Source organism: Aphelocoma coerulescens, assembly GCF_041296385.1.
Source record: "Aphelocoma coerulescens isolate FSJ_1873_10779 chromosome Z unlocalized genomic scaffold, UR_Acoe_1.0 ChrZ, whole genome shotgun sequence".
In the NCBI taxonomy this organism is placed as follows: domain Eukaryota; kingdom Metazoa; phylum Chordata; class Aves; order Passeriformes; family Corvidae; genus Aphelocoma; species Aphelocoma coerulescens.
The window spans coordinates 33,872,077-33,898,157 of NW_027184085.1; the positions used below are offsets into that span (position 1 = coordinate 33,872,077).

Consider the following 26,081-nt stretch of genomic DNA (forward strand, 5'->3'; position numbering starts at 1 on the left):
CTTGGAGGTGAATTCCCGTTACCCTTACCCAGTACAGACTGAATACATTAAGGCAGACCTGTAATTTTTAATCAAGTCAAATTTTCAAGTCAAATCTTTTAGAAGCTGCCTTATTCATGGCCCAGTACCAATTTCAAGAGCAGAACACCGCAATACCTACAGAATCACAAGTATCTGACATTTGCAGTAACCCATACGGATCATCAAAAGCAACACCAGAGCTCCTCACAGAACTACCTGCCACTAAAACGTTTGACTAAGAGTATCGTCCAGACATTCCCTGAACTCTGGCAGACTTGGGTCTGCAGTCACTTCCCTGTGGAGTCTGTTCCAATGAGTGTCTGAACTGCACTTAATTCTGCCAAGAATCAGCTGAAGGTTTCAAGTTTTACCAATGTTATACTCAGTATCAAAAGTGAGTGACACAATCTTCTCATATGTAAACACTATCCTGTACTTTGGATTAAAAAAACCCCATCAAAATACCCACAAACTAACCACTCCACACTGCTAAGTGGGTTACATTCTGCCCACTGCACTGCAGAACCATTGCAGAGAATTTTGATGCTGCAGGTAAACCCTGCTTGTTAGCAACATCCACACACATGCAAAAGTTCATAATAACATGGAACTTCTCAATAAAGACACAGTACTACAAGTTCTCAAAATAGAACTGCATCAAGATCAAGGTTTGTGGCTCCAGTTTGGTCTACATGATGCAGTTAGTCTGAACTCCTGTTTAAGAGATTGGCAGTAACAACATGAACTACAAAGTCTCATACTGGAAGTTCACCACAAAAGGAGTTTATTGGTAATTAAATGTACAATGTCTTTTTAGTATCATGTACAACATCTTTACTTCTGGCTTGATTCAGACTTGGATGTAGAAGCTCTCAAAGAAGAAAGCCGGCGTCTCTTGGCAATCTGCTCCTGGCGTTTCTCCTTGGCTTCCTGAAAGGCATGGAATATGGAGATGTTACATATCATCGTATCAAACAGAACAAACAAGAGAAAATGCAACTTGCAGGAATAGATTCTGTAAGTAAAAAAAGCAAAATTATTTCCCTCCTTCAGAAGAATTCTGCAATCCAAACCAACACAGACCTGTGTCTTTGCCCAGTGTGCACCCAAAACTTTAGTTAAGGAAGTGATGGGGAGTTCACAACAAAACAAAGGTGCATCTCTTTCAGCTTCTATCTGAAGTCATGAAACTCAGGAAGCACTGTGCCAAATATTCCAACTGTACCTGCTTACAGTACTGCTTCAGCAGTCACTGCAGTTTTCGGAGCAAGGGCAAACACATGCGAACAAATACCTTCTTGCCAACTTATCCTTTATCAAGATCAACTGCTGAATCCCATTTCTCTGCACAATCACTCAAATGCTTGGGCATTTTGAGTTAAAACAGAATTAATTTGAACTAAAATTGCTACAGCAAAAAATATCCTCAGAGGCTGTGACTGTTAGTTTCCTTGAAAAAAAGCTGTCAAATTAGTGGGCCTGGTTAATTTCTATTGTTCTAGGACTGGCAGAAACAGACAGAAATATTAAAAAAACCTCAACTGACCAGCTATGTTTATACTCACATTTGGGTGCTTATATTCAAAATGAGCTAGTACAGAGCAGCTGTAAGCATACAGTCCTGTTAACCAAATCCCTTGATTCTGGGAGATGAGCTATTTGCCATACAGCTGAGCTGAAACAGCAAACGTTACCTTCATTCTCTTGGCCAACAGCTTCGCGTACTCTGCAGCCTCCTCCTTGTTCTTCTGAGTGCGCTGCTTCTTCAGGGCAATACGCCTGCGCTTATGCTGCAGCACTCGAGGAGTCACCAGTCGCTGGATCTTGGGAGCCTTCGTTCTGGGTTTCTTACCTAAAAATCACTATGTATCAGCAGAAGTGACAGAGTACCTTCTGAAGAAGCCACAGGCCTCATCTAGCAAACTCCAGAGTGTTTCATTTACTATTAGCATTACTCAGTGTACCATATATTACAGCAACTACAGAGAGTTCAACGTCCTGATTGATCATTTTTCCTGCAAAATCTATTATCACCAGATACAGCACTAACAATATATGGTCTTAATGCTCGTGATTTGTTATTAGAAATTAAGTGTCAAGTTCTAGCATCTTAACAGACCTGTCTCTTGTAACTCCCCCTAGACCTAAAATTTCCAGTAAGGGTATTCATTATCTACCTTCCAGAAGGAGTCATTGTTTCCAGCATTAGAAAGCCATCTACAATTTTACTTAGGTTTGACATTGTTTATCCCAAAAAACAGATCTACAGTCCACTATGAGCAAACAAAACACACTACCACACACACCTGTAAAACAAAATTTTAGTAAGCAATCCTGACAGACTTTAGTAGTCACACAGAACAGTCTGATGTCCAGCAGGATCATATTCTTTAATGGACAAAACCATTCCCCCTAGGATGTGTTCTTCTCCCCAACAAACTTTCACAGTACCAAAGTCTTACCATATTATTCTAAAAACCCACCTTTTTTTTCCCCAGATCAAAAGCAAAAAAACCCCCAAAATTACACCTTACACTGCAGGAAACCAGTATTAAGCAAAGCAGTACCCTTCCAGTACAAGCTCATTTCAGACTGCCGTAAGCAAGGGGAAAAATCTTAGCATCTTCTCTCTACACTGCCTTTTCCCCCATACCATAAAAAAGTTTTAACATTCCACGTTGTATTTAACTCTGCAGCAACTACTTTTGGGTTATTCTTAGAAACACTAGTAAAAATTACTCCAGATTTTATCAAAGATTTAAGAACAAACTGTGAAAAAACAGGGCAGAGAGGGGCGAAGGAAACGAGGCAACCAAGAAACTTAATTTTTTTCTACAGGTTACAGCTGACAAAGCTTAAAATAAAGTGAGTGTCAGCTCCTGGATGTACTATTAATCGTGGTGTTTTCCCTGCAGCAGGATGAACACCTTGGCAGTAATTACAAAAACCTGAAGAGCTGTATGATTGGACTTCTTACCCTCTTTGTTCAGAGGCTTCCTCACAACGTACTGACGAACATCATCCTCCTTGGAGAGGTTGAACAGCTTCCGGATCCTGCTTGCCCTCTTGGGACCAAGACGACGGGGCACAGTTGTGTCAGTCAGCCCAGGAATGTCCTTTTCACCTTTGGGAATGCAAGTTTAAACGTGCCATTTACTACGTCTACTGAGCACCAGCTTCAGCAGCCAAACACTGAGCTTAAAATATGTAAGAATTCAAGGTAAGGCTATGTAATCTTTGGGGTTCACTTGTCAGTAGCACCACCCCAGCTACCCTTGGCTGCTTTAACATGATCAGATTGCTGGCAGCAACAAGAAGTGTTTTAGTGATCAGTTCTAGCAGTACAAGACTGCTGTGCTCAGAGGGACCGTCAAGACACATTCTGAAACTGGGACTGCCATTTCCATTCCATGCAACTTACCAACCACTGCAAGCAGGCTCCTTCCAGGTGCCTACTTCTACCTATTGCTTGTTCATCCAGACTCTTACCCTTCTTCACTATGACTAAGTTCAGGACACTCAAGTTTGCATCAACAATGCAGCCGCGGACAGACTTGCGCTTTCTCTCGCCGGTTCTTCTGGGGCGATAGCAGGAGTGGCCCTTGCTGAGGAGCAGGCGGACACGTCCGTGAGTCAGGACACCCTGCTTCATGGGGAACCCTTGCTTGTCGTTGCCACCGCTTATCCGAACGACATATCCCTAGGAGAGGAGAAATGTTTCTGAGTTACTTGTGTCTTTATTACCTCAAAAAGCAGCAGATACCACAACACACTGCTCGGAACAACAGAGCACTGTGTCCATGATTCTGCAAGAGCCTCTGTTATGGCTAGCGTGAACAACTTTAACCAACACCTTTGGAACAATTTGGCAATTTACTTAAGAAATGTGAAAAATACCTCCATATACCAGAATTTACATTTAGTGTGATTCACATCCCTTTGAATTTTTGTTGGAAAGTAACACAGTGCAAAATCTCGTACCATTATTGACTAGCTTTTCTGAAACTGTAAGCCTAATTAAGCCTGTTTACTTGACAAACTGGAAATGTGCACAGAACACAGGAGTGGCTAGAGTAGTACACAGATGAACAAGGAAAAATACAGGTTTTATCATCTTCCCTGTGAAGATAGCAGAAAAGCAGAAAAGATTATGTTCCTCAAATTCAGCTGCACTGTCTGTATTTACACTAACTATTCCAAGCCCATCCACCATGCCAAACATATTTTTTCCCATGTATTAGCAGCAGTTTAAACACAACAAAGTCAACTTTGAACACATTGCAAGTTTTACACTGCAGATTTAACTTGGGCTGAATACCAAGAGACAGCACTGACATGAAGAGCAATAAGCCATTGCAAAAGGGAGCAAGAAACTCTAAGCAGAAGGCTTTAAAAACCAAAATTCTCCCACTGAGATAAAGTACCAAAACAGGCTAGCCTAATCAGTAAGTTCAGTACATACATAGCAAGAGAAACTTTCAATGTGACTGCCAAACGCACACCATGCAAGCATTACAGCATGAGAAGTGCATACTGGAGACATTTTGCATTTTTCGCTCCTCAAATACAACTCTTGACAACTTTCTTCCGCACTTCCTACCTTCCACTCCTCACCAAGGGAATCAGCCAGCACCTCCGTGGCCATTCGCTTCTCATAAAACGTCCTTAGCTTACGCTCATCGTCCACTTCAATCAGCTTCTGGCAGCCAGTAGCCGGGAAAGAGATGTTGAGCTAGCAAAGAAAAATGCAAACAAGAAAAAAGATCTGGTTGAAACTTCTGAGGAAACACTGTAACAAAAAATCAGTACTTACCTGATGGGTTGAGCTTGGCATTTCAAAGCTGAAATTCCCCAACTGCTTACACAAATGCTCACCAGCAAAGCCTGTCATTACACCACACTTGGGAGAGCCAAGGCACGGACGCCTATGTTCGGCCACACTAGGCTCTACAACTCGTTCAGTCGCACAGAAAACTGACTTTATCGCAGCCAGAGCCCGATCAGACTGCGACCAGCAAAAATCTGTGTTATCCTCTCCCTGCAAACCCCTCACAGCAAACGCCGCATGAGAGAGACGCTCAAGTCACTGCAGGGAAACAGCACCTGCCGTGGGGGATCACTTGTACTTCCTTGGGGCCGCTGCAGAGCGCAGCGCTGCACGGGCGCCTCCCGCCACTGCCTCGGGAACAGCGCACACGGCGCCTCCCTGCCAGGCCCTACTGTCGGCTGCACAGGCCTCTCACTCGCAAAAGCCTTTCCGAGCGGCCCACCCGGAAGCCCGGCGGTCCGCCACCCTGCGGCAGCACAGTCCTGCCCAGGGGAGCGGGGCCCGCCAACAATCCACTCCCATCCGCCCCGCAGGTGCGCTCCAGCCCCGCCGCCAGGGACCATCGGCCACCAGCGGCGGCTCTGCGGGCAGCGCCGGGGCCATTTACGGCGGGGGGAGCTCCAGCCCCCCACCCCCGAGCGCGGCTCAGCCCGGCGCGGCCATACCTTCATCCTGCTCACGTCTCGGCGCCGCGGGAAAAGGCCGCACTTCCGCCCGCACTTCTTACATACACCCAGCAATTCTCGCGAGAGCAGCACCGCCCGCGCCCCGCGTGACCGGGGCTGCCCAATGGCGGGCGAGGCTTCCACGGCCGAGGGGCGTGGCCGGGAGGCGCGGCGGGTGCGGCCTCGCGGCGTGCCCGGGTTCCGGCACTTGTCTCCTGCCTGGGGCAGGCCCGGGCGTGGCTTTGGCTATCTGAGGTGCCGCTCGCCAGCGAGAAAGCGGTCCTTGGGAACGGGCCGTGGAACGGCACGCAGGGACTCACGGGTCGGGCGCGGAGTAACGGCGCGTGTAGAAAGAAGCGCCATCAATACGCGACACGCTGGCTTTCAGGGAAAGGCGCGTTGTTTGCGTGGTACGAGCGGCTCCCGCCGGGATGCGCTTCCCGGTTCCCTGCCTACGCACGGGCACAGGGGTGTGCGGGGAGCGGCCGCTCCTCTCCGTCACACGGCTGGAACTGACCCTGTGTCCTGTGTCCAGTTCTGGCCTCTGCAGCACGAAAGAGACAAGGAGCTACTGTGGAAGGCCACAAGGAGTCTGGAGCATCTCTCTTACGAGGAGAGACTGCAGGAGCTGGGTCTGCTTAGTCTGGAGAAGACTGAGAGGGGATCTCATCAATAGAAGTATCTCAAAGGTGGGTGCCAAGAGGATGGCGCCAGACTAATTTCAGTGGTTCCCAGTGGCACAGCATAGAGTGATGGCCCTAAACTAAAACAAGGGAAGTTTCACCTCTACATGAGGAAGAATTTCTTCACACTGAGGGTGGCAGAGCACTGGAACAGGCTGCCTGGGGAGGTTGTGGAGTCTCCCTCTCTGGAGACATTCAAAACCCACGTGGACGAGTTCCTGTGTCACCTACTTTAGGTGACCCTGCCTTGGCAGGGGGTTGGACAGAACGATCTCCAGAGGTCCATTCCAAACCTAACAATTCTGTGATTCTGTGTAAGATACCTCTAAGAGTACAAGAGAGGCAGGCGTGCTGCCCACGCCTGTGGAGGACCTGGCTGCTCAAAGCCGCCGGGGAACGGGGAACTGGCGGTCCCACCGCCCGGCTGCCCGGCGACCTTCGGGGCAGGCGCAGGAACCCCAAGCGCTGCGAGCCCCCGAACCCTCTGCCCGCGGAGGGCCGGCCTGGGGCTGCCCCGCCTCTTGCGCGGGCCGCGGAGGGAGGGGCGGGGGCGCGGTCACCGCCCCGTAGCGCCCTCGGGCCGAGCCGGAGTGGTGGCTGCGGGGGCAGCGATGGGCGCGCTGCTGTGGTGGGACCCGCTGCGGGCCGGCAGCTCGGAGGTGGACTGGTGCGAGGACAACTACACCATCGTGCCCGCCATCGCCGAGTTCTACAACACGGTGCGTGGCGGCGGCGGTGCCCGGCGGCGCGGGAGCGGCGGCCGCCTCGGAACCGGGGGCGGTGGGCGGGCGAGCGTGCGGCGGGCAGGTCCCGCTGCAGCCGGGGGAGCTCCTGCTGCCTGCCAGCTCCGTCTCCTGCGGGGTTTTCGTGGGATTGTAGCATGTCCTTCTATGGCTGGCAACTTCTTTTCCTTCTCCAGTCGCTGGCATGCCTAAAATTAGAGGATTTTTACCTAGTTTTTGAGGTATGAAATAGGGAGCTTTACTAGTCATATTGCTACCGGTAAGAAGTGTGCAGCAGGCCTTGTCCTCGTCTTTGTCGAGCCTTGTAGTGGCCAAACACCGAATTTTTGGTGCTAGATTGCCCTGGTCTGGTATCCATTTTCACAAACAGGTGTCAGTGCCTTGATGGGAGTGCAAGGCAGTGATGGGCCAAGATAAAAAAAGTACCTTGGTGTCTGGAGGCAAAACTGGGTTTCTCTCAAATGTGTTTGGCTCCAAGAAGGCAAAGTTTTCACGGACAGTTTGCCGGATGTTGCAGCATGAAGCCAAGAGTGTATTTTTGAAAGAGGAAGAGATGTCTGTTTAAGAAAGTAACTGAAGAATGGAAGGAGAGGGAAGACGAATAATGTAATTGTTGCTTCCTTCCAGTTAGTCATGGTTTACCCCTGAGTCTTGTCACACCTTTCTAATACCTTTCAGCTGCTGGAGAGAACTTAAAAAAACACAGCCACAGCAGCAGAGCCAGACTGCACTGTACCACACATCTTGGAAAGGGAGCAATGCTCTTGACATCCTGTTGATGTAAAGAATGGCAGTGACAGATCCCCTAGAGTAAGATAATCCATCAGGCTTTCGGGTAGTTTGCCCTTCCATGAAAAACACGTGTCCAGGAGCAAACCTGCAAATGCTCCGTCTGTTTTCTGTTCTATAGGAGGTGGTGTGTGCACAAATGAGGAGCTGGAGCTTCTGCTTTGTCTCTTTTACACTTTAAAGTGGACAGGTTTTTTCTCCCAAATTCCAGCCTTGTCTGAACTGTCTTTCCCTTTCAAGCTGTGTTGACTGCCAACACAGAGTGGAAGAAAGAAGCAGATATCTGGCTTCCCTCACTGGAGTTTGTATCACGGGAGGTTCTGTACACATAGAACAAATAATTCCATGGTGCACTGTATACATTGCTAACTTGTTTTTTTCTTGTACTTAGCTGCCAAAGTCCTAAAGATGGTGGCCGGTCTGTGACATTGGCGAATTTTGAGGGTGTGTAAGGGAAACTGTCAGCTTTTTTTGTATGTCTGATGTCACTGTGCAAGAACCAAAAACAAAGGGAGGAAAAGGTCAGGATAAACAAGTTATTGAAGACAGCAAATGTGTTCTGTAGCCAGCTATGCAGGGGGATGGGTATGTGTGTGCTGGTTCTGTCTGGGGTAGAGTGAATTTTCCTCCCAGGCACTGGTATAGGGTGATGTTTTGTTCTGGAAAGTGTTGATAACTCAGGCATGTTTTCATTACTACTGAGCAGAGCTTACTCAGGCCTTTTCTGCTCCTCACCTCACCCAAGCAGCGAGTGGGCTGGGGGTACAAAAGGCTTTTGGAGGGAACACAGCTGGGACAGCTGATTCCAACTGACCCAATGGATTTCCCAGGCCATATGGCGTCATGATCAGCATGTAGAGCTGGAGGAAGGAGAAGGAAGCAGTTGGGACATTTAGGATGGTGTCATCTGTCTTCCCAAGTCACTGTTACGTGTGATGGGGCCCTGCTTTCCTGGGCATGGAGAACATCTGCCTGTCCGTGAGGAATGCTGAAAGAATTCCTTATTTCACTTTGCTTGTGTGAACAGCTTTTTTTTCCCTATTGAACTGTTTTTATCTCAAACCTCACAAGTTTTCTCACACTTACCCTTCTGATTTTCTCCCCCATCCTGCTGTGAAGGGAGTGGGCAAGCAGCTGGGCAGTTGTGGGATTAAACCACAACACTGTACTGAGGTGATTAGCAGTGGTATAGAAGCTTGCCAAAATGCTAGAAGCTGCACTTGTGTCCAGATGAATAACTGAGGCTTCAGACAGGTGGACAGACACAGAAAAATGTTTGCCCCAAAGCCTGCTGTGTTGTGGCAGCTTTGTACAAATCAGTGAGCTGTACACTGAAAGGGGAGGAAAAAAGAGGCCATGTTGAGGGTAGTCATGTTTAGGCTCTCTTCAGTAATACCATGTCATTGTTAGGGTTTGATTTCTGTGTTAGCAACTTCTGAAAATTAAAACAGTTAGTTGCAGTGGATTGATGGGGATGTTCACAGGACAGTTAAGAAGTTTTGGCCCTACTCCAAAAAGTACTTTAGGTGGCATCTAAATTTTAATCCTTTTAGGGGGTGTTCATTCTGACTGACTCAAACTCCCTTGAAGTTCCAGGAAGCACTCTTCAGCAGACCTGAATCTGGCATCTGGGTCATTAAGCTTTAGATTAAAACCTTGCTAATCCGCATTTTAAACTGTCATGGCTGAGGTCAGAGTTGTGGTTGAGGTCTCACGCAATATTCATGTAAGCACAAAACTGGAGCAGCTTATATGAAATGTATTTTTTAAAAAATTATTTATTTGTTCTGGTGGGACTTAAACCAAAGCACTCACCAGGATTAAATCGGTAGGAGAAATCTGTTCAGAGGTTTTATATAAATTGATCAGACTAATTTTTTTAAACATACACAGGCTAGACTTAACATGAGTTTTGTCTAACTAAAGTGATTCAGGTCTTACTCTTTTTCAGTAAATAGGCCACAAAACATTCTGTAGCTCAAACTGAAGGAATAGTTATAAGTACCTTTTTTCTGTTTTTTTTTTCCTTCTGAAATGAATGAAGTAATGTGTTCTGATGCAAAAATGATATTGTTTATGTTTTAAATACCTGGAAACTGTTGGGTTTTTTTCCTGTTGGCTGGGAAAGTCAGTACTTATCAGTTCAATATGTTGCATTTAGTTGTGCTTGTCATTTCCATTTAAGAAGGGAATTGCCAGGGTTTTATTCCTCTTCTTTTGTTCCCTAGTGGCATGGAAATCAAAGTTTTAAGAAGTTATGAGGTAGTCTTAAGAGTGTGAGAGAAGGCTTGTACTCTTCCTCCAGCATCTTTTTTTACCCCAGAAGAGTTTTAGTGTATGTAAATGACATGCTCAGGTACCAGGATATGGAGGATACACTCCCTGTGATGTTACAGGGACCTACTTTAGTTATTTGCTTTCTGCTCAGAAAGATCTTGTGCAGTAAGTTTCTCTGTGGTATTTGAATGCTGCTGCTCTCTGGGAGATGTAATAAATAGTGAAGAATACATGAGCTTTGGTAGGACTGCAGGAAACATACTGTGTCAGGACAGTGGCCAGATGTGAGTGAAGTTGCATGATCATGATCTGAGCAAGCCCATTCTCTCTGTCTCATAGGCCTATGTCCTGAATTCCTATAATATAATTAATGAGTTGGAAATTAAAACTAAAGGTCCAGAATTGTATGAAGCCAAAAGAATGGACTGTTATTGAAGGACTACTTGCCTGTTTTCCAGAACTGTAACATTTAATTGTTGCCTTTTGCAGATGCCAAAGGAAATTTTCTGTACTACCGATGTAAATTTTTGCACTTATTGTAACTATGAAAGTATTTGAATTGTACATTACCAAATCATGGAGGCCAGTTGTGTATTAATATAAAAAATGCACATGCAACGTACTTTCTGAAGCCATACTTCAGTATTGAAACTTTCAGTACTAAAACTATTCCAGCTTCTGAGATGTTAGGAAATCCTCCTGATGGCCACTGCGAAGAGTACAAGTCATGCTCAGGCTCCAGTTTGCAAGGGGTTTCTTGCATTTGCAGGCAGGACCTTAGCATGAGTGGGAGTTCAGAGCAGCACAGAACTGCTCCCGTGTTGGCTAATCACTTGTATAACTTTACATTGCTACAGCTGTAGTAAGTAGATCTAGTGTGTCCTTTGTCATCTTGTTCCTAGGCAGAATAAGGACTTTCTAGCCAAATTTTTACAGACTGTGATTGCCTGTTCTGATTTTCTTCATTGGTGTCTTGGGGTGACCTTATGATGTGTATCCTATATCGCTGCCTATGCCCAGAAATTAATTCCTGTGCCTTTCTATGCCTCTAAACTGAGCCTGAGAGGAGGAAGGAAAAAACTGAGCAAAACTTTTTCAAAGCAATTTGCAGCTTGTTCAAAGTCACACACAGATAGCAATTTGTTTCCAGCTGCGGCAGGGGAGGGAGGAAGCACCCGGCTGGCTGTGCCCAGGACAGGTTTTTTTTTGGCCAGTGGTTCAGCTGCTTTGTTTTCCAGAGAGAGACTGAGAGTTGGATTTTTCCTTCCCTGGAATTTCAGATTTTCTCCCTTTTCTACTGGACTGCTTGATTGCTTTAACATCAGAGCACATTGGGAGGACTTTCCACTGGGCACAGAGGGCCTGGCCCTGGGCCAAGCCCCAGCTCCGAGGAGACCAAAGGGAGAACTCTAACGCTTTCCCAGGTTTTTTCTCCACAGCGAGAGATTTTATTATTTAGCATTATTATCCTTTTCCTGTGTGTTTGTTAAATAAATAGCTTTTATCTCTTTCACTTTGAGGAAAATTTATTTTCCCCGAACCTGGTGGGGGAGTGGCGGTGACCTGCCTTCTCTCAGAGGATATATTTCTAAATTGGGCCAAACCAGAACAATTGGTCAGTTTCAGCTGTAGAGATGGAAGAGTTTACTTCCAAACCAGTTGGTTTATGAGCACCTATTTTTGCCCCTTGACACTTCCCTTTGGCCTAACTGTGTCTAAAAGCCTAAGATGCATAGAGCACTCCCGGGCCCCCAGAGGACTTGTTCATATTCCGTCATCCCTGCTGTGTACGCTTCCTACCTCCTTTGGAGTGACAGAAGTCTTCCTGCTCTGTGTATGTATCAGAACATCATACACTGGGATCCTGGTCCATGACTGTATTCCCAACGTTGCTGACAGTCTCTGCTGCATGGAGACCAGTGGGTTTTTTTGTGAATGGAAGTTGCTCAGGTGAACCTGTTTTGTTGAGTGTGTAGGTTGCTTTGCAGGAGTTAAAACAACTTGATCTGCCTCTTAAAATCTATTCTCAGGCTTTGTTGAGAGGTGGACAACAGTAGCTGAACGAAAAAATTTGTATGTTGTTCTTGAATTATTTCTCCACTAGATTTTCATTATTGTCAGTACAAGTTTGTAAATTTTTTTAAGATATGATCTGTTCCAAAGGAATGTTCTTGACCCAGAGCTGTTTTCTACATTAGCTTCAGAAGAGGAACGTTGCTGGGGGTGTTTTTTTCTTGTGCTTGGGCTAAGCAGACAAACATGAGAAAGCTGAGGCTGGAGATTTGTCCTTTGGCCCATTGTGAAGCAGCAATAGAGTCTTTTCATAACTGCTCAGTTACTGTGCCATGGCTGGCCCTCAGCACTGGCAGCTCCTGGGAGAATCAAGTGATCACTACTACAATGACAGTTCCTGCTAATTGCTAGTAAAGTGCTTTCAGTTTTTAGAGAATCATGCTTTAGGCTGTTGGTAAGCAAGAAAAAACAGAAAACATGTCTTCATTCAAATCATACATATTAAATTTAAAAAACCCCGAGCAGTGGTCTGAATTTTCAGCCTTTCCACCTTCCTATAACTAGTTTTCAGTTGTATTCAGTTGTGTCTAGTGGAGAACTGAGGGAAAAAATTGAGTTGTAAAAGGACTTAAAGCTCCAGGCTCTCTTTACCCTGCACAAAAAGGGTTCTAACTCTTTTAGCCTAGCATTGTATTTCAGACCTTCCAGACAATAGCTATTGCTCAATAAATTGACTTCCACAAAGCTTGCCTAGCCCTTCCTAGTGCCAGTACTTCTAGTGCTTTTTCCATGCTAGGCTTGATAGCCATTGAGAGGACAGGTCACTCACTGGTCCTCAGTATCTTGATCTTGCACACTTTCCGAATTACCACAGTCTTGAATATTTGTAGATTCCCAATAAAACTCCTTTGGGAATTGACTTGAATTGTGATTTAAAGATGACTAGTCACATTTTACATTGCCAAAAGTTTTTATGCTGTTACTAATTTAATGATGTTAAACAAAACAAGTTGATGCTTTTGCAAAAATAGCTCAGCATAGGCAGAAACAAAGTGTCATAATTTGTTGAGCTGGGGCTTCACTGAATGACGAAATGTTATTATGGATGTCTTCGAAAGCCTATGGACATTTAAGATTTGTTTATTTTCTGTCTTTGAGAGACTGTTTGTTTTTCTTTCCTAGATAAGCAACGTCCTGTTTTTCATTTTACCGCCCATATGTATGTGCTTGTTCCGTCAATATGCAATCTGCTTCAACAGTGGAATATATTTAATATGGATTCTGCTAGTCTTGGTTGGTAAGTTGGTTAGTCTGTGTTTGCCAACTCGTGTGAACGGAGAGAGGACACTGGTTTTTCCTGCTTGCACTTGACTGTTTTTTAAAATAAAGCAATCCTGACATCTACAGAAGCATTTTCTTGTACATGCTTAAAGCCAAAGCAGCCACAGTTTCTGGAGGTAAAATGAATTTTGCAAACTGAGGTTGGTGGGAAGTTCAGCTATAGTTCTCTTCCCTTCCAATCTTTCCTTGCATGCTTTCTTTTTTTTGTGTTTGGGTTTACTCTACAGCAGTGCTGGCCCTCTTTCCTCTATTGTTGCTTAAATGAGAGCTGAAGTGCCAGTGCAACTGAAGAGAGGAATAGACTGTACTGAGAAGTACAGTTTGAGAAGGCCCAAAGATGTAGATGTGAGATTCTGAAGCTTGTTCATTCCTGGAGGTACTTCAAGGGGGTAATCAGAGCCCTCTGGGGCAGTGACACTTTCCACCTGTAAACCTTTATCATGGAGTAGTCATCAGGTGCTGTTTTTTTATCTTTGTCTTACCCATTCCTGTGCTATTGAGAAAATTTGGAAGCAGCATTTGGCTTTTATTTCTTAGTTGGTTTTGCTTTATAATTTTTCACCTGATGTTTCTTCATGCACATCTTTTCTAGTAGTAGCTGACATTTTTAGCTGCTACTTTTGTAACGTACTTTTGTAACATACTTTTCTTCATGATGAATGAGGGTATGATGAGCTAGATTGCCTGTTAGTAAAGTTGGTGCTTTTTATAACCTTTTCTAGACCAAATGGTAGCTACCGTCTCCTGTGAAGTTCCAAGCAGGAGCAGAGTGTTTCAGTCTGTTACGGTACTGCAGCTGTTCATACTGTCTTTTGATTCATTCTTCCAGGAATTGGATCTGTTTATTTTCATGCCACCCTCAGTTTCTTGGGCCAGATGCTGGATGAGCTGGCTATTCTCTGGGTTCTGATGTGTGCTCTTGCCATGTGGTTCCCTAGGAGATACCTGCCCAGAGTTTTTCGAAATGACAGGTAATCATACAATCATACATGTACGCTTCCATGTTTCTTGAAACTTCTTGTGCTAAACCTGCACATAATGGCATCAAGTTATCAACCTTACCACTATCACTGCTATTTTTGTTACTGGAGTATTTTTTTACTCCATTCTCTTCTGGTTGCTTGTATCTCACTCAGCCCATTTTGTTGAGAATTCCTGAATCTGCAGTTGCTGATGGTGGGGTTTGTGTCCTGTAACTTCAGGTGATTAGATGAGATGACTTTGGTCATTTGTCTTCAGGTGATTCATGAGATGATAGTTCCTCTGGAATTGTCTATTCTTGTTGATTCTAGGGAGACTTTTACAATGAGTAGTTTATATAACTTACAGCTAATGTAGGAGAAGCCATCTTTCACTTTTGTATATCCTGAAGTGTATATATATACAAGTGAGCCCGTGGAAGTCAGCTGAATGTTCATCTGAGTTTTTAAGGCAGTGGTTAAGGATGGTGTTTAGGTATTGAAAGGCTAAGTGTTTCTGTAGAAATCTATTGTTGCAAAGGAATGTTTTTCTTTTTCTTGCATGTTTAAAAAAAAAACATTATAGCCAGTTTAAACCATTTGGTTGTGGTTTGCCCCACCATAAAACCATTGTGCATGTTGTTCTTTTATGCAGTAAAGAAGTTGATGTAATGGAGAGGCTTGAATTGCAGCATCAATGTTGTTCTCTTTGAAGATTGCTGAGACTGCTGCCTTTTGCCCTCTTACACTGTTACTCTCTGCAGGATTTTTTTGAGTTTGTTTGATTGTTGGGGGTTTTGTTTGGTTGGTTTTTTCCTGACATCTGCCAGATTAGAAGTTGCTAATGCATGGAGAGAAGTTTGGTGCCTAGACTGACCATTCCTCAAAATAGCTTGCACTGGGTAGAATGTACCTTTAATAACTGTATACAGCCTCTGTGCATGGCTCAGTTCTCTTCAACATCATCATAAATGACTTGGACTTGGACACAGGACTGGAAGGAACACTAAGTAAGTTTAACAACCACGCTCAATTGGGAAGAGCTGTTAAATCCCTTGAGGGCAGAGAGGCCTCCACAAATGAGAGCAATCACCAACCAGGTGAAGGTCAGCAAGAGAAAGTGCTGGGTTCTGCACCTGGGATGGGGCAATCCTGAATGTATGGACAGACTGGGGAATGAGAGGCTGGAGACCAGTGCTATGGAAAGGGACCTGTGGGTCCCGGTCAATGGCAAGTTGAACATGAATCAGCAGTGCCCTGGCAGCCAGGATGGCCAACCCTGTCCTGGGGTGTTGCGGTGACCCAGCCCACTGTGGGGCTGGGGCAGCGTGATGCCAATCAATCCCAGCCCATCCCCTGGATCGAGTTCCCAAAGAGGCAGACTCAGAGGGTGGGTCGATGGGAAGAAGCCTGAGCTGCACCCCCTGGATGGTGCCCGGGTCCAAGCCGCCTCCCCCAGTTCGGGAAAATTCTCGGTTACTGGGTTGTTCACTGGTTCTCTGTTATAACTCCTGCCTCTGGGTTTCCCCCAGTGGTTCTTGTTAAATTGTATCCTCCCCCTGGCTTGTAACTCATTGGTTGTTTTCCCTTTTCGCCGTGGTTTTCAAATTGCCTGTAAAACAGAGGACAAGCCTCGGGGAAGGATCCCATCGCATTCCATCCCTTCTGAGCTTGTTCGGGTTGCGAAACTTCTAACAATAAACCTGTTAGGAGTCAGACCAGAACAGCCTCTCTCTTCCTTTGTCTCCGAGCTGACGTGAGCCAATACCATCGCCTCCTGCCGTGTTCCCTCTGCAAAGAAGCCAGCAGCTAGCTCAGCCAGCAGCACCTTTCCTGATGCCAAAGTCGCTTCTGCGATGCACAGAAGTAACACAGCTGGACTCTCCGACCTGGAGCACGCCAGAGCTCGTGCTTCGAGCACAACCACTCTGCTCTGGACTGGGGCAGCCTCACCTCGAGTGCTGGGGGCAGTTTTGGGCACTGCAGTATGAGAAAGACATTAAACTGTTAGAGAGTGTCCAAAGGAGGTTAATGAGGATGATGAAGGGCCTGGAGGGGAAGCCATATGAGAAGCAGCTGAGGTCACTTTGTTTGTTCAGTTTGGGGAAGAGGAGACTGAGGGGAGACCTCACTGTGGTCTTCAACACCCTAATGAGGGGAAGAGAAGGGGCAGGAACCAGTCTCTTCTCTGTGGTGACCAGTGACAGGACCTGAGGGAATGGCCTGAAGCTGACTTGGGAAGGTTTAGGTTGGATGTCAGGAAAAGGTTTTTCACCCCAGAGGGTGGATGGGCACTGGAACAGCTTCCCAGGGCTGTGGTCACAGCACCAGCCTGACAGAGTTCAAGAAGCATTTGGACAGTGCTCTCAGGCACATGGTGTGACTCTTGGGGATAGTGCTGTGCAGGGCCAGGAGCTGGAGGTGTTGATCCTGCTGAGTGTCTTTCCAAGGCCGTGTGTTCTAAGATTCTATGTGGTTCAATGGCTTTGTTGCATTGGTGTAAATTTAGTACTTCTGTATATTACAGTATAGTGCTATTACAGAAAACCATCAACAAGCAAACAGGTTTTTACTGGTGTCTTTTGGTTTATGATGTGATATTCAGTTCAAGTGAAGAATTCAGAGTCCTAAATTTATGTGTAATTTTTGTAAACTCTGTAAATGAGCCTCCAGAAATCTAAAGGTTGCATTTCATCAACTACTGTCTTCTGATACTGCAGGGTATGTTCATAGTATGGACCAAGATATTAAACTATTGGGTTTTAAAGGAATAACAACACTTGTGGGGTAGAATACTCTTTCTGTTGAACTTTGTGTTAAAACTGTAAATACTGAGATGAGATAAAAGATCTTATTGTATCCTTCCACTTCTCACAGAATATATCAAGACAGTTACTTTTTTAGGAAGGTCTTTATTCCTTTCTGAAGTATACAGACATTCTGGGCAACAAACCCATCTTGGTTTTGTGAAAAACGGGAATGTACTCTCGGTTCTAAAGTGATTTCAGCTTTTATTATGTGGCCTAAAGCATAGGGGTCTGCGGGTAGAGCGCATGCTGATGGTCCGGGGAAGTAGAGCAGGAGGGCTCCCGGTCAGCGACAAGCATGGATGCTTCAGAGCTGGCGCTGGATCTTCTTCTTCGGAGCCGGGATGTTCCCGATGTTTAAGGTTGAGCGGCACACCTCACTGACCTGGATGCCCCCTTTTTATACTGTTTTTTGGCACTTTGGATTGGTCTCTGTTTCGATCCTTCATTTGCATGAAGGTTAAGGTGCTGATTGGTTCTTAAGGGTTTTCTCCAGGCTGGGTCGTTGCTTGGGGGCGGTGCAGTTTACTTATGTGTAACACAGTACCCTTTTTATAATATAATAACCAAACCTTTTAACAGTACATGCATTATTAACATGACAATTATTAACTATTTAACAATATTACTAGTAACAGTATAAGAGTTTCTAACCTATTTTTGACAGTTTGAAGGCAAACCAGCGAGAGGGATTAACTCCACACAAATATGTTGCCAGAGATTTCAGGTCAGAATTAAAATTTAATAGAAAAAATTCACAATAAAGGCAACAGTACAGAAACACTGGCTTAAACTGACGGAGTCAGAATACGACCCTGTTGGTCAGGGTGGTGGCAGCAGTCCCATTAGAGAGATGGATATGGTCTTGTTGAAGCAGTGATCCTGTAGAAAGGTCTGGTCCTTCTCTGGAGGTCCAGAGACTCCAGAATAGTGGTTATCAAGAGCTCTTGTCATCTAGGAATCCAGTGGTGATATCGTGGTGTTGCAAGCCCCACATTATATACAGGTAGGACTGTTTGGTACCTCCTCCACAGCTGGGCATCTCACAATGGGATGATTCCATCAGTCGTTCTGGGGAGTCCTTGATGGCCCATTAGCCGAGATGGCCGCGCTTTAGGCTGAGTGTGCATTGGGCAGGTGTTGCAAAAGACAACCATTACCAGCCCATCAGAAGGTGCTGTAGGTAGTGATAGAATACATACCTTACATTGTAAGCCAAGACAAAACCCTAACCTAGAACAGGTTTGGTTGATACTTTCAAGGTTTTTGCTTTGCCTGACTAGTCCTCAAGTATTATGTCTACCCTGTGCTCTTCACTTTCTTCATCCTCATCACACTTTGAGTTTTCAATGCTAAAAATGTTATTATCTATCATGACCAGTTTGTGATGTATTTATTCATTAAGACGTTCGTGTCAGATCAGAACTTCCTACTTAAGTAACTTGTTGCTTTACAGCAGAAATAAAAACTTCAAAGCAAAAAGCAAATTGAATGAGCCTAGGTGAAGCTAATGACAGTTGTGGCCATGGAATGGTACTGTACAAATATATTGAGACCCTACTTCATATGTAGAAGAGCCATCCTTGGACAACAAATGTTTTAAAAAGCTATGGGCCAGTAGTTGCAGGGCAGCGTGATGGTCCTCTACCTGCCATAGCCCAGCCACAGACTGGAAGTGAGTTGTTTGAAGTGCAAACCTGAAGTTTAAACAACAGTTAACATATATTTAATTTAGAGGTTGTCAGGCTGTCTACATGGGGTGCAATAGTGATTTCATTTTTGCTAAGACTATACCAAATCTTAGTCTTACAAAAAAGTCTGGGAATTTCTCACCAGCTGTTGAATTTGATTAAGAAAATGTTCTAACTTATGTGAGTTTCAGTATCTTTGAAGGCTTTAAAGAAGTAAAGGAAAGTAAAGCAGACTGTAACATGGCTGTAGAAGTTGCTGCATTAACAATAAGAAAATATCCTAAAAATCCATATTAAAAACTTGAAGAATGAGGAGACAGAACTTTTTTGAGGAAGTACAGTTCTGTGTGCAGAGGTGGACCTAAATTTTGTAACATATTAAAGTAATAGTAAAATTTCTGGGTTTAGTTTTGAATTAAAAGCAGTTTTTCTGCCCATACGAACTCTATTCAGGAGCCGATTTAAAGCTGCTGTGGGTGTCCTGTCTGGTGTTACCACCTGCCTGGCCTTCATTAAGCCTGCCATTAACAACATCTCGCTAATGACTCTGGGTGTTCCCTGCACAGCTTTGCTCATTGCTGAATTGAAGAGGTAAGTACAATTCTTCTGAATGCATTGCCTTCTCAGATCCTTAGGATGCTGTGAGATGATACACTAGATCTATCTTCAGTGCTTGTGACAGCAGATCGGAAATGCTGCTTCCATGTGCAAGAGCATATCTAGTATAAACTTGCTTGGCAGTTGTGCTAGTTTGAAAACAAACCGGGGGGGAGGCACCAAGTCAGAATAACAATTTAATGGAAATTAAAGAAAAGGAAAAGAAAGTAAAAGAAAATACTGACAGAGTCAAGATACAACCTGAGTCCCTATTAGGCAGGGTAGTGGTAGCAGTCTGGTGGAATGGTGGCTGCAGTCCTCTGAAGTGGTGATCCTGTAGTAGAAGGGGTCTGCTCTTCCTCAGAAAGTCCAGCGGTGGCTGCGTAGGTCCTGTCCTCTGGAAATCCAGTGGAGCCAGTGTCTTTGGTGCTCAGAGTCCCAGATTATATCCACGATGGGATGCTTGGTTCCTCCCTCTGGGTGGAGCGTCTCACAATGGGGTAATGAGTCATGAGGCCAAGTGTTGATTAGGCTCGTTAACAGAAGATGGTCCGGAGGGAGTTATCTCTGAGTCATGCAGCAGGCCAATGATGGGCCATTAACAGCAAGATAGTCTGGGGGGAGAAGGCAAGGAAACTGCCCCACCTGATTTCAACAGCTCATGAGGATGGTAATAGAATACACCTCAACCCAGGACACAGTTCAGACATTTTTTGACAAGGATTTTTTTTTCCCTAGGACATTATAGGAGGTCAGATATTTTCTGTGTTCTTGCAACATACCTCTCGCTGCAACCCGATCTAACTCAAATTTGTTTATTTGTTGTGGAATCAGGGCAGGGGTTTCACTTTATGGACAGCATTTTTTCTGTACAGTGTGCGTAAGGGTGAGGTGATGGCATGGTTGCAGTCTGGATGGTAGTGGGAATGTGGAGCAAGGCCCAAGCACATGTGGAAGATGTTCCAGCTCTCAAAATTGCACTGTGAGTCTTTCATGACTTTGTCGTCTGAGGTGAATAGTATGATGGAGTCAGAGTGACAAAGATAAGGTTAATCACTACATTTTGGAGGATAGCTATTGGTCAGGGCTGTAGAAACCATAAAACCAGAATTCAAATAGAGAAGAACCTGAGACTGGTTTCCACATTTTAGAGAGTTCTTCTGTTACAGTGATACCAGCAGCTGTCCAGAGACTTTTTTTCCATCTCTTTACCTACTGCAAAAAAGACCAGAGGAATATTAACTTTTGAACTTTTTCACCTCTTATCCAGTGTCTGAGAAAGATTTTACAACTTACGCGTGCTCTTATATGTTGCATATGTCCATCAAAAAAAGTTGAGTTAGAACAAAATGTCTTCATTCTGACTGCGTCTGTTAGAATAGAGATTTTTCTGTAAGCTACATTACCATGATCTGCCCACTGCTTCAGTATACAGTGGAAGCCTCTCCAAACAATGTTTTGTAAAGGTGTTCATGAACCTTTTCTCATTAGACATCCTTCTGTGTATTTCTGTGGTCAAAGACACTTGGAAACAGCACGCAAGTTAGTTGTGGACAAGGTCAGTAGTGGAACAATATTCATGTGTGTATCTGCTTAGGTACATGGTTCAGTGCTGTTAGCAGCAGTAGTACCTCTCACTGAGGAACGTAAGTGCCTTAGCATTAACGGGAGTCTTCATACAGTAACAAATACAAGCAAATCTGAGCACTTGCTGCATGGCTGGTTGTTAATGAACAGCATGTGTAACTCATCACTAGTTGTCCAGAACACCCCTCCCTAGGTATGAGAATAGTTTGATGTTTGCCCGCCATTGGCACATTGGTATTTAAGGCAATACCCAAAACACAGCTACTGATAAATGATTTGTTTTGTTACCCCACCACTGCCTTGTAAGTGAAGTTCATCTGTTAAGCACATTTATGGTGGAGTCATTTTAATGATATGTGTCTGGCACTGTTTTATAACTATTTATTTATGTTTTTCTCCTTAGGTGTGAAAACCTGCGTGTATACAAACTGGGTCTCTTTTCAGGTCTTTGGTGGATGCTAGCACTTTTCTGCTGGATCAGTGACAAAGCGTTTTGTGAGATCTGGTCCTCATTTAACTTCCCCTATTTGCACTGTGTATGGTAAGTGTTGTGTATAAGGTCCAAAGTTCGATTTAAATGTGATTCATCCTCACCACATTACCCTTCTATGCTGCCTGGTGGGTAGTTCTCATTGGTTCTAGACAGAATTGATGGTAAGATTTTATAAGCCCAGAGCAAGTCTTAGGCTGTTCAAGGTGGCAGATTTAGGAGTCTCTTTGGCCTGATCAGATTCTTAAGCCACTAGGTTCAGTAATTGTAACTGAATTCCTTGCCATACTGGTTACTAAAACAGTAGCTGTGACTATGAAAACTTACACTGCCATTGATAATGACGGAAATCCTCATGATGAATGAGGATCAGTGATTAGTTAATGATGGTGAAGTGGAGGAGCAGTGAAGGACTTTGATGCCTTTTCTCTTTTACTATCCAGCAAATCATAGTTACTTATTTGAGTTGCCGTATCTCAGCATTTCTGCACAAATCTGTCAGGTGCAGAGAAACCAAAAAGCTGGAGCCTGTTTAGACCAGGGATAAACCAGTTTTGTAGTTTTCCTTGTTCTCTATATTCTTTGCCTCCATGCAAAGGACAGACAGCAATCGTATGGGGGGCTTGTGAGAAGATGGTGAAGGACAGACTGATTTTAAAGTATGGTGATGTAGTTGATTGCTTTACTGAATTTATGTTACTGATTCTTTTTTTCTTTCCTTTTTTTTTCCCTTTCTTGGTGTGTGGATGGCTATTCTCAGGCACATTCTGATTTGCCTTGCGGCATATCTGGGATGTGTCTGCTTTGCTTACTTCGATGCTGCCTCTGAGATCCCTGAGCAGGGCCCTGTCATAAAGTTCTGGCCCAGTGAAAGGTGGGCATTCATTGGAGTTCCCTACGTCACTCTCCTCTGTGCACACAAAAAAACATCTGTGAAGATTACATGAAGCTGGAAGCCACAGAATGGGGATGGATTTTCAACTTATGTTCCAGTATGGACAATATTTATATAATGAGAAATGACTAGTGTTGTGTTTTCTCTTTTTCCTAAGATAGGCAGCACTTCAAGTGTCGTAGGAAGAGGAGGGAAGTGTGTTCATTCCTCTCTGAAGAGGAGAGAGGAAGCAGGAACATGGGGGCACTTGAACACTAAAGTAACAAATGGCTCCTCTGTTTTTTGCACTGTGTTTTTGATGTAGCATTTCTCTTGATAAAATCTCTTTTCAAATACCAAGGTCAAAGAAAGATCTTTTTGCAGTAGGTCACCTCTGGTGCTTGATCCACTTCTTTTGTAACTCTGTTTGCAAAAGAAGGCAGTCCAAGATGCCTACATGCCATCCTGTGTCCTTCTTAGCTCTGATTTTGGTGTGCTTGCACATGGCCACAAGAGTGTGCTCATAGCCCATGCTGCTCCCAGCCCCGTGTGGCACCCAGGCTGTGCATTGCTTTGGATCACAGAATACACGGTTGCTTCCCCAAGTACAACAGATCAGTGTTTGCAGCAGGATAACTCTGTAAGTGCAGTTAGGCAGTGTAAATGCGAGGGAGCTGACAGAAGTCCCTAAAACTAGGTAGAAGTTCAAGGATTTTATTGTATTTCCACTGTCCTGTGAATACTTGTATGCCGCATATTTCCTTCTTGCAGAAATGTCACAGAAATCCTTCTCTACCTCTACAGACATGTTTGGTCTTGAATTTGGCATTGAAGCACTCACAGAAGTGTGAACACTAACTTCTGTAAGATCTCAGGTCGGCATGGGTTGACAGTGTGATTAAACTATAAAAACTCATAGGTGCCTAGCTGCACATCTAATTTGAGAGCTGATTTCTCACCAACACATTGCAAAGTGATGTAAAAAATAATCCAGTGCTCCACTGGTTATACTTAGGAAAAAAGTAGATAACTGCTTAAAAACCAAGCTGAAGACCTAGATTTCAGTGAGCAATGAGATGTGATATCTGAGTCTTGCATTCTTGCAAAAGATTCAGATCTTCAGTTTGTTTTCAGTCTGTTTTGTAAAGATAAGGGATGTCTAGGTCCATTTAGTTTTAAGATTATTGGTATTGAGGTTCAGGAATGACTATAGTTCTTGCAAGCAATTAATATTAGGCCTGTTTTAAAAAATGGTGCAAAGTGCAGGCATGTTTTTCAAATATTAGCAATTGTAGCTGCTTATTGCTGCAGTTTTGGAGAAAAAAGGGTCTACTAACATTTCATCAGAACTCTAAGTGGGTTAAGGCTTTGAATGTATACTTTTATTAGTAAGTGTTATTTCCTTTTTTGGTATTAGACCATGAAATATGATTTTCTTGTTTGCCAACACATCTCAAGTTGTACTTGTTTTTTATCAATGCAAAAATGTACTCTATACAGTATCATCTTTATGAGAGTGGCTTTTAGCATGAACTTTGGCGTAAATCAATTTTCAAGAATTTTAAGACCTTTAAAATTCTATATTCAAGTTTATGCTTAGAAAGCAAGAAGTGAGGTGTATGCTGATACTCTTAAAGCAAATTGTTAGTGGGAGATATGACTTCCTCATGAGATCGTTAAGTGGATGAGTAGACTACTGTCAGATGCCTGCCAAATCATAAAAGCAGCAAAATCTTTCCAAGGGAACAGTACGTATTCATGTAGTAATGTTTGTTACTCTTTGAAACAGCTGTTCTGTCCTTTTCCTTCCTCTCTCCCTGATTATGAAATGCTCAGCTTCAAACAGTTCTCAGGTATTAAAATTTGTATTATTTGATCCTTATACAGATGGGATTGCTGGCTGGAACCCAGCTAAATTTTCTGATGCCTAACATGGCCCTACTTTGAGTAAGACTTTGTGATAGTGTTTGCTAAATTATTATGTAATGATAAGTAAGTTATTTTCAGTATTGCTTGGGAACCTAATAACTGCAGACATAATGTACTATTCAAAATGACTGGAGCCTTTCTACTTAATGTTTTGTTTGAAAGTAACCTCTGACTCAAAGGGCTCTAGTTAATCTGCTGTCAGTTGCTGTCTCCTACTCTGCAGAGTCTGACTGCTCACAAAGAAGTAATTTTATAATTTAAAAAATCTCAGTAGGGCATTCAGCTATTGAAGAAGTAAATGAATGCAGATAACCGGCCAAGAATCATCTCCTGTATTTTTATTATCTAATCTTTAGCCTTTTTACTCTTCATAGATTTTGTGAACAAAGATCACTATGTGTTATTCAAAGCTTCACTGTAGAACTGGTTGCAGTATTCCACTGTAGCAGCAGCTCACCACTTTTAGATGTAGCTATTGCACTTTACCTTAAATTTGTATTAACTTACATGTTCTGAAAATAGCTACACTTACTTAAAAAATTTAAAAACATGCATTTTTTTACAAGATTCACAGCTTTACAGATTGCATCTACACAACAATATTAGTACCCAAAGAAGTATGTGATTGGCATACAGAAGGGTTTATGCACTGGATCATACAAATTGATATACTATGCACAACGAACTCTATTGCATTGCAATATAAAGTGATGTATATGCACCTGCAGGTTTTAAAGCCCCAGAATGCTTTCTTTCCCTGCCGGCAGGAAATGAGTTAGTTCCTGGTGTTTAGGTTCAGTTAGTATTTTAGTCTATTTAGTGGGATGCAATGCTGTGTTGAGTGTATTGTAGATATTGACATGTGATATCCATCATTCCTTTAATGTTAACCTTAAGGTTTTTTAAGAAAGGATGGTTAGTTTTCAGTGGTAGCAAACACCTGCCCCATTCACAGTCATTAACAACTCAAGAAGTACTGTGTAAGGAGTGGAGTAGTGTTGGGGTTTCTTTCCATCTCCATTGAAGTCTGTATACTAAATGTTTGTGGAAAACATGTAATACTTTGCAGCATTAAACTGTATTTGGAGTAAATATTGTTTGCTTTTTCATACATCGTGTTTGTGAAGAACACAGCTGCCAGTATAATGCCTTGAAGTATAGTAAAGATAATTTTTCCCTTACGCAGATACCAGCAATTCTGACTCTGAGGAGCATTAGCTAGAAGACCATTAATTAATGAGATAGTGATTACTTTGCATATCAAACTAGTTTTTGCAACTTGAATGAATATTTGAAAACTGCAAGTGCATGAATCAAAAAAGACAAGTAGCAAGAAATGGCTGAAAATGAGTGGCCTGTATTTCCACAAATAGACAAAACTGGGTCAGAAGTACATCTGGGAGAACAAAGTGGGGATCTTCAGTGTATGTTATCTAAGACTGCGCTTCCAACTTAAGGGAGTGAGATTGTGGCTATATAGTAGCCTTGCACCTGCCGCTCCCCTCCTGCTTCCCTTTTACCGTAGTTCCTCTCACTTCATGTAAACGACCATTTTTGAGACATTCGTGGATCCTCATAAGGAATTATAATCAAGCTTGAAATAGCTGTTGTGTGAAAGCATAGCTATAATTCAAGAATGTTACTCACTCATAGTTAATGTCTATAGCTGCTAAAAATTCAAAAACAGCTGGTGGGTTGGCTTATAGATTGTTGTGTCACTCGGTCTGGTCTTATCTGGAATTTATGGGCATGGTTTCCCATGGAAACGAGAGGAGCATCATCATACC

The 26,081-nt window shown here is 43.7% G+C and overlaps 2 protein-coding genes across 4 annotated transcripts; one reads left to right on the forward strand and one right to left on the reverse strand.

The window, feature by feature from the left end:
* Positions 1–782: 782 nt before the first annotated feature.
* RPS6 (ribosomal protein S6) lies at positions 783–5,598 on the reverse strand. The gene is made up of 6 exons (XM_069001594.1): positions 5,515–5,598; positions 4,622–4,753; positions 3,511–3,721; positions 2,999–3,145; positions 1,716–1,873; positions 783–951 (listed from the first exon to the last, which is right to left on the reverse strand). Exons 1-6 carry the CDS (start codon positions 5,518–5,520, stop codon positions 856–858), a joined length of 750 nt encoding a protein of 249 aa, XP_068857695.1. The 5' UTR covers positions 5,521–5,598; the 3' UTR covers positions 783–855.
* Positions 5,599–5,869: 271 nt separating this feature from the next.
* Positions 5,870–25,386, forward strand: ACER2 (alkaline ceramidase 2). Of its 3 annotated transcripts, none has more exons than XM_069001927.1 (6): positions 5,870–6,203; positions 13,202–13,316; positions 14,190–14,331; positions 19,271–19,408; positions 21,405–21,542; positions 22,252–25,386. In XM_069001927.1, exons 1-6 carry the CDS (start codon positions 5,946–5,948, stop codon positions 22,436–22,438), a joined length of 978 nt encoding a protein of 325 aa, XP_068858028.1. In that variant the 5' UTR covers positions 5,870–5,945; the 3' UTR covers positions 22,439–25,386. The 3 variants fall into 3 exon arrangements, with proteins under 3 accessions (XP_068858028.1, XP_068858030.1, XP_068858029.1); XM_069001928.1 differs by lacking the exon at positions 5,870–6,203 and adding an exon at positions 6,788–6,916; XM_069001929.1 differs by lacking the exon at positions 22,252–25,386 and having other exon boundaries at positions 21,446–21,525.
* The last annotated feature ends 695 nt before the right edge of the window (positions 25,387–26,081 follow it).

Bases quoted from the DNA above. Each gene is read 5' to 3' on its own strand.
- RPS6 (XM_069001594.1), bottom strand. The intron at 3,146-3,510 runs GTAAGAGTCTGG...GCATTCCCAAAG, and splicing joins CTTAGTCATAGTGAAGAAGG to GTGAAAAGGACATTCCTGGG. The intron at 952-1,715 runs GTAACGTTTGCT...CATGCCTTTCAG, and splicing joins TGTTGGCCAAGAGAATGAAG to GAAGCCAAGGAGAAACGCCA.
- ACER2 (XM_069001927.1), top strand. From the start codon at position 5,946: ATGCGCTTCCCGGTTCCCTGCCTACGCACGGGCACAGGGGTGTGCGGG. The intron at 6,204-13,201 runs GTGGGTGCCAAG...TTTCTTTCCTAG, and splicing joins TCAATAGAAGTATCTCAAAG to ATAAGCAACGTCCTGTTTTT. The intron at 21,543-22,251 runs GTAAGTGTTGTG...GGCTATTCTCAG, and splicing joins CCCTATTTGCACTGTGTATG to GCACATTCTGATTTGCCTTG.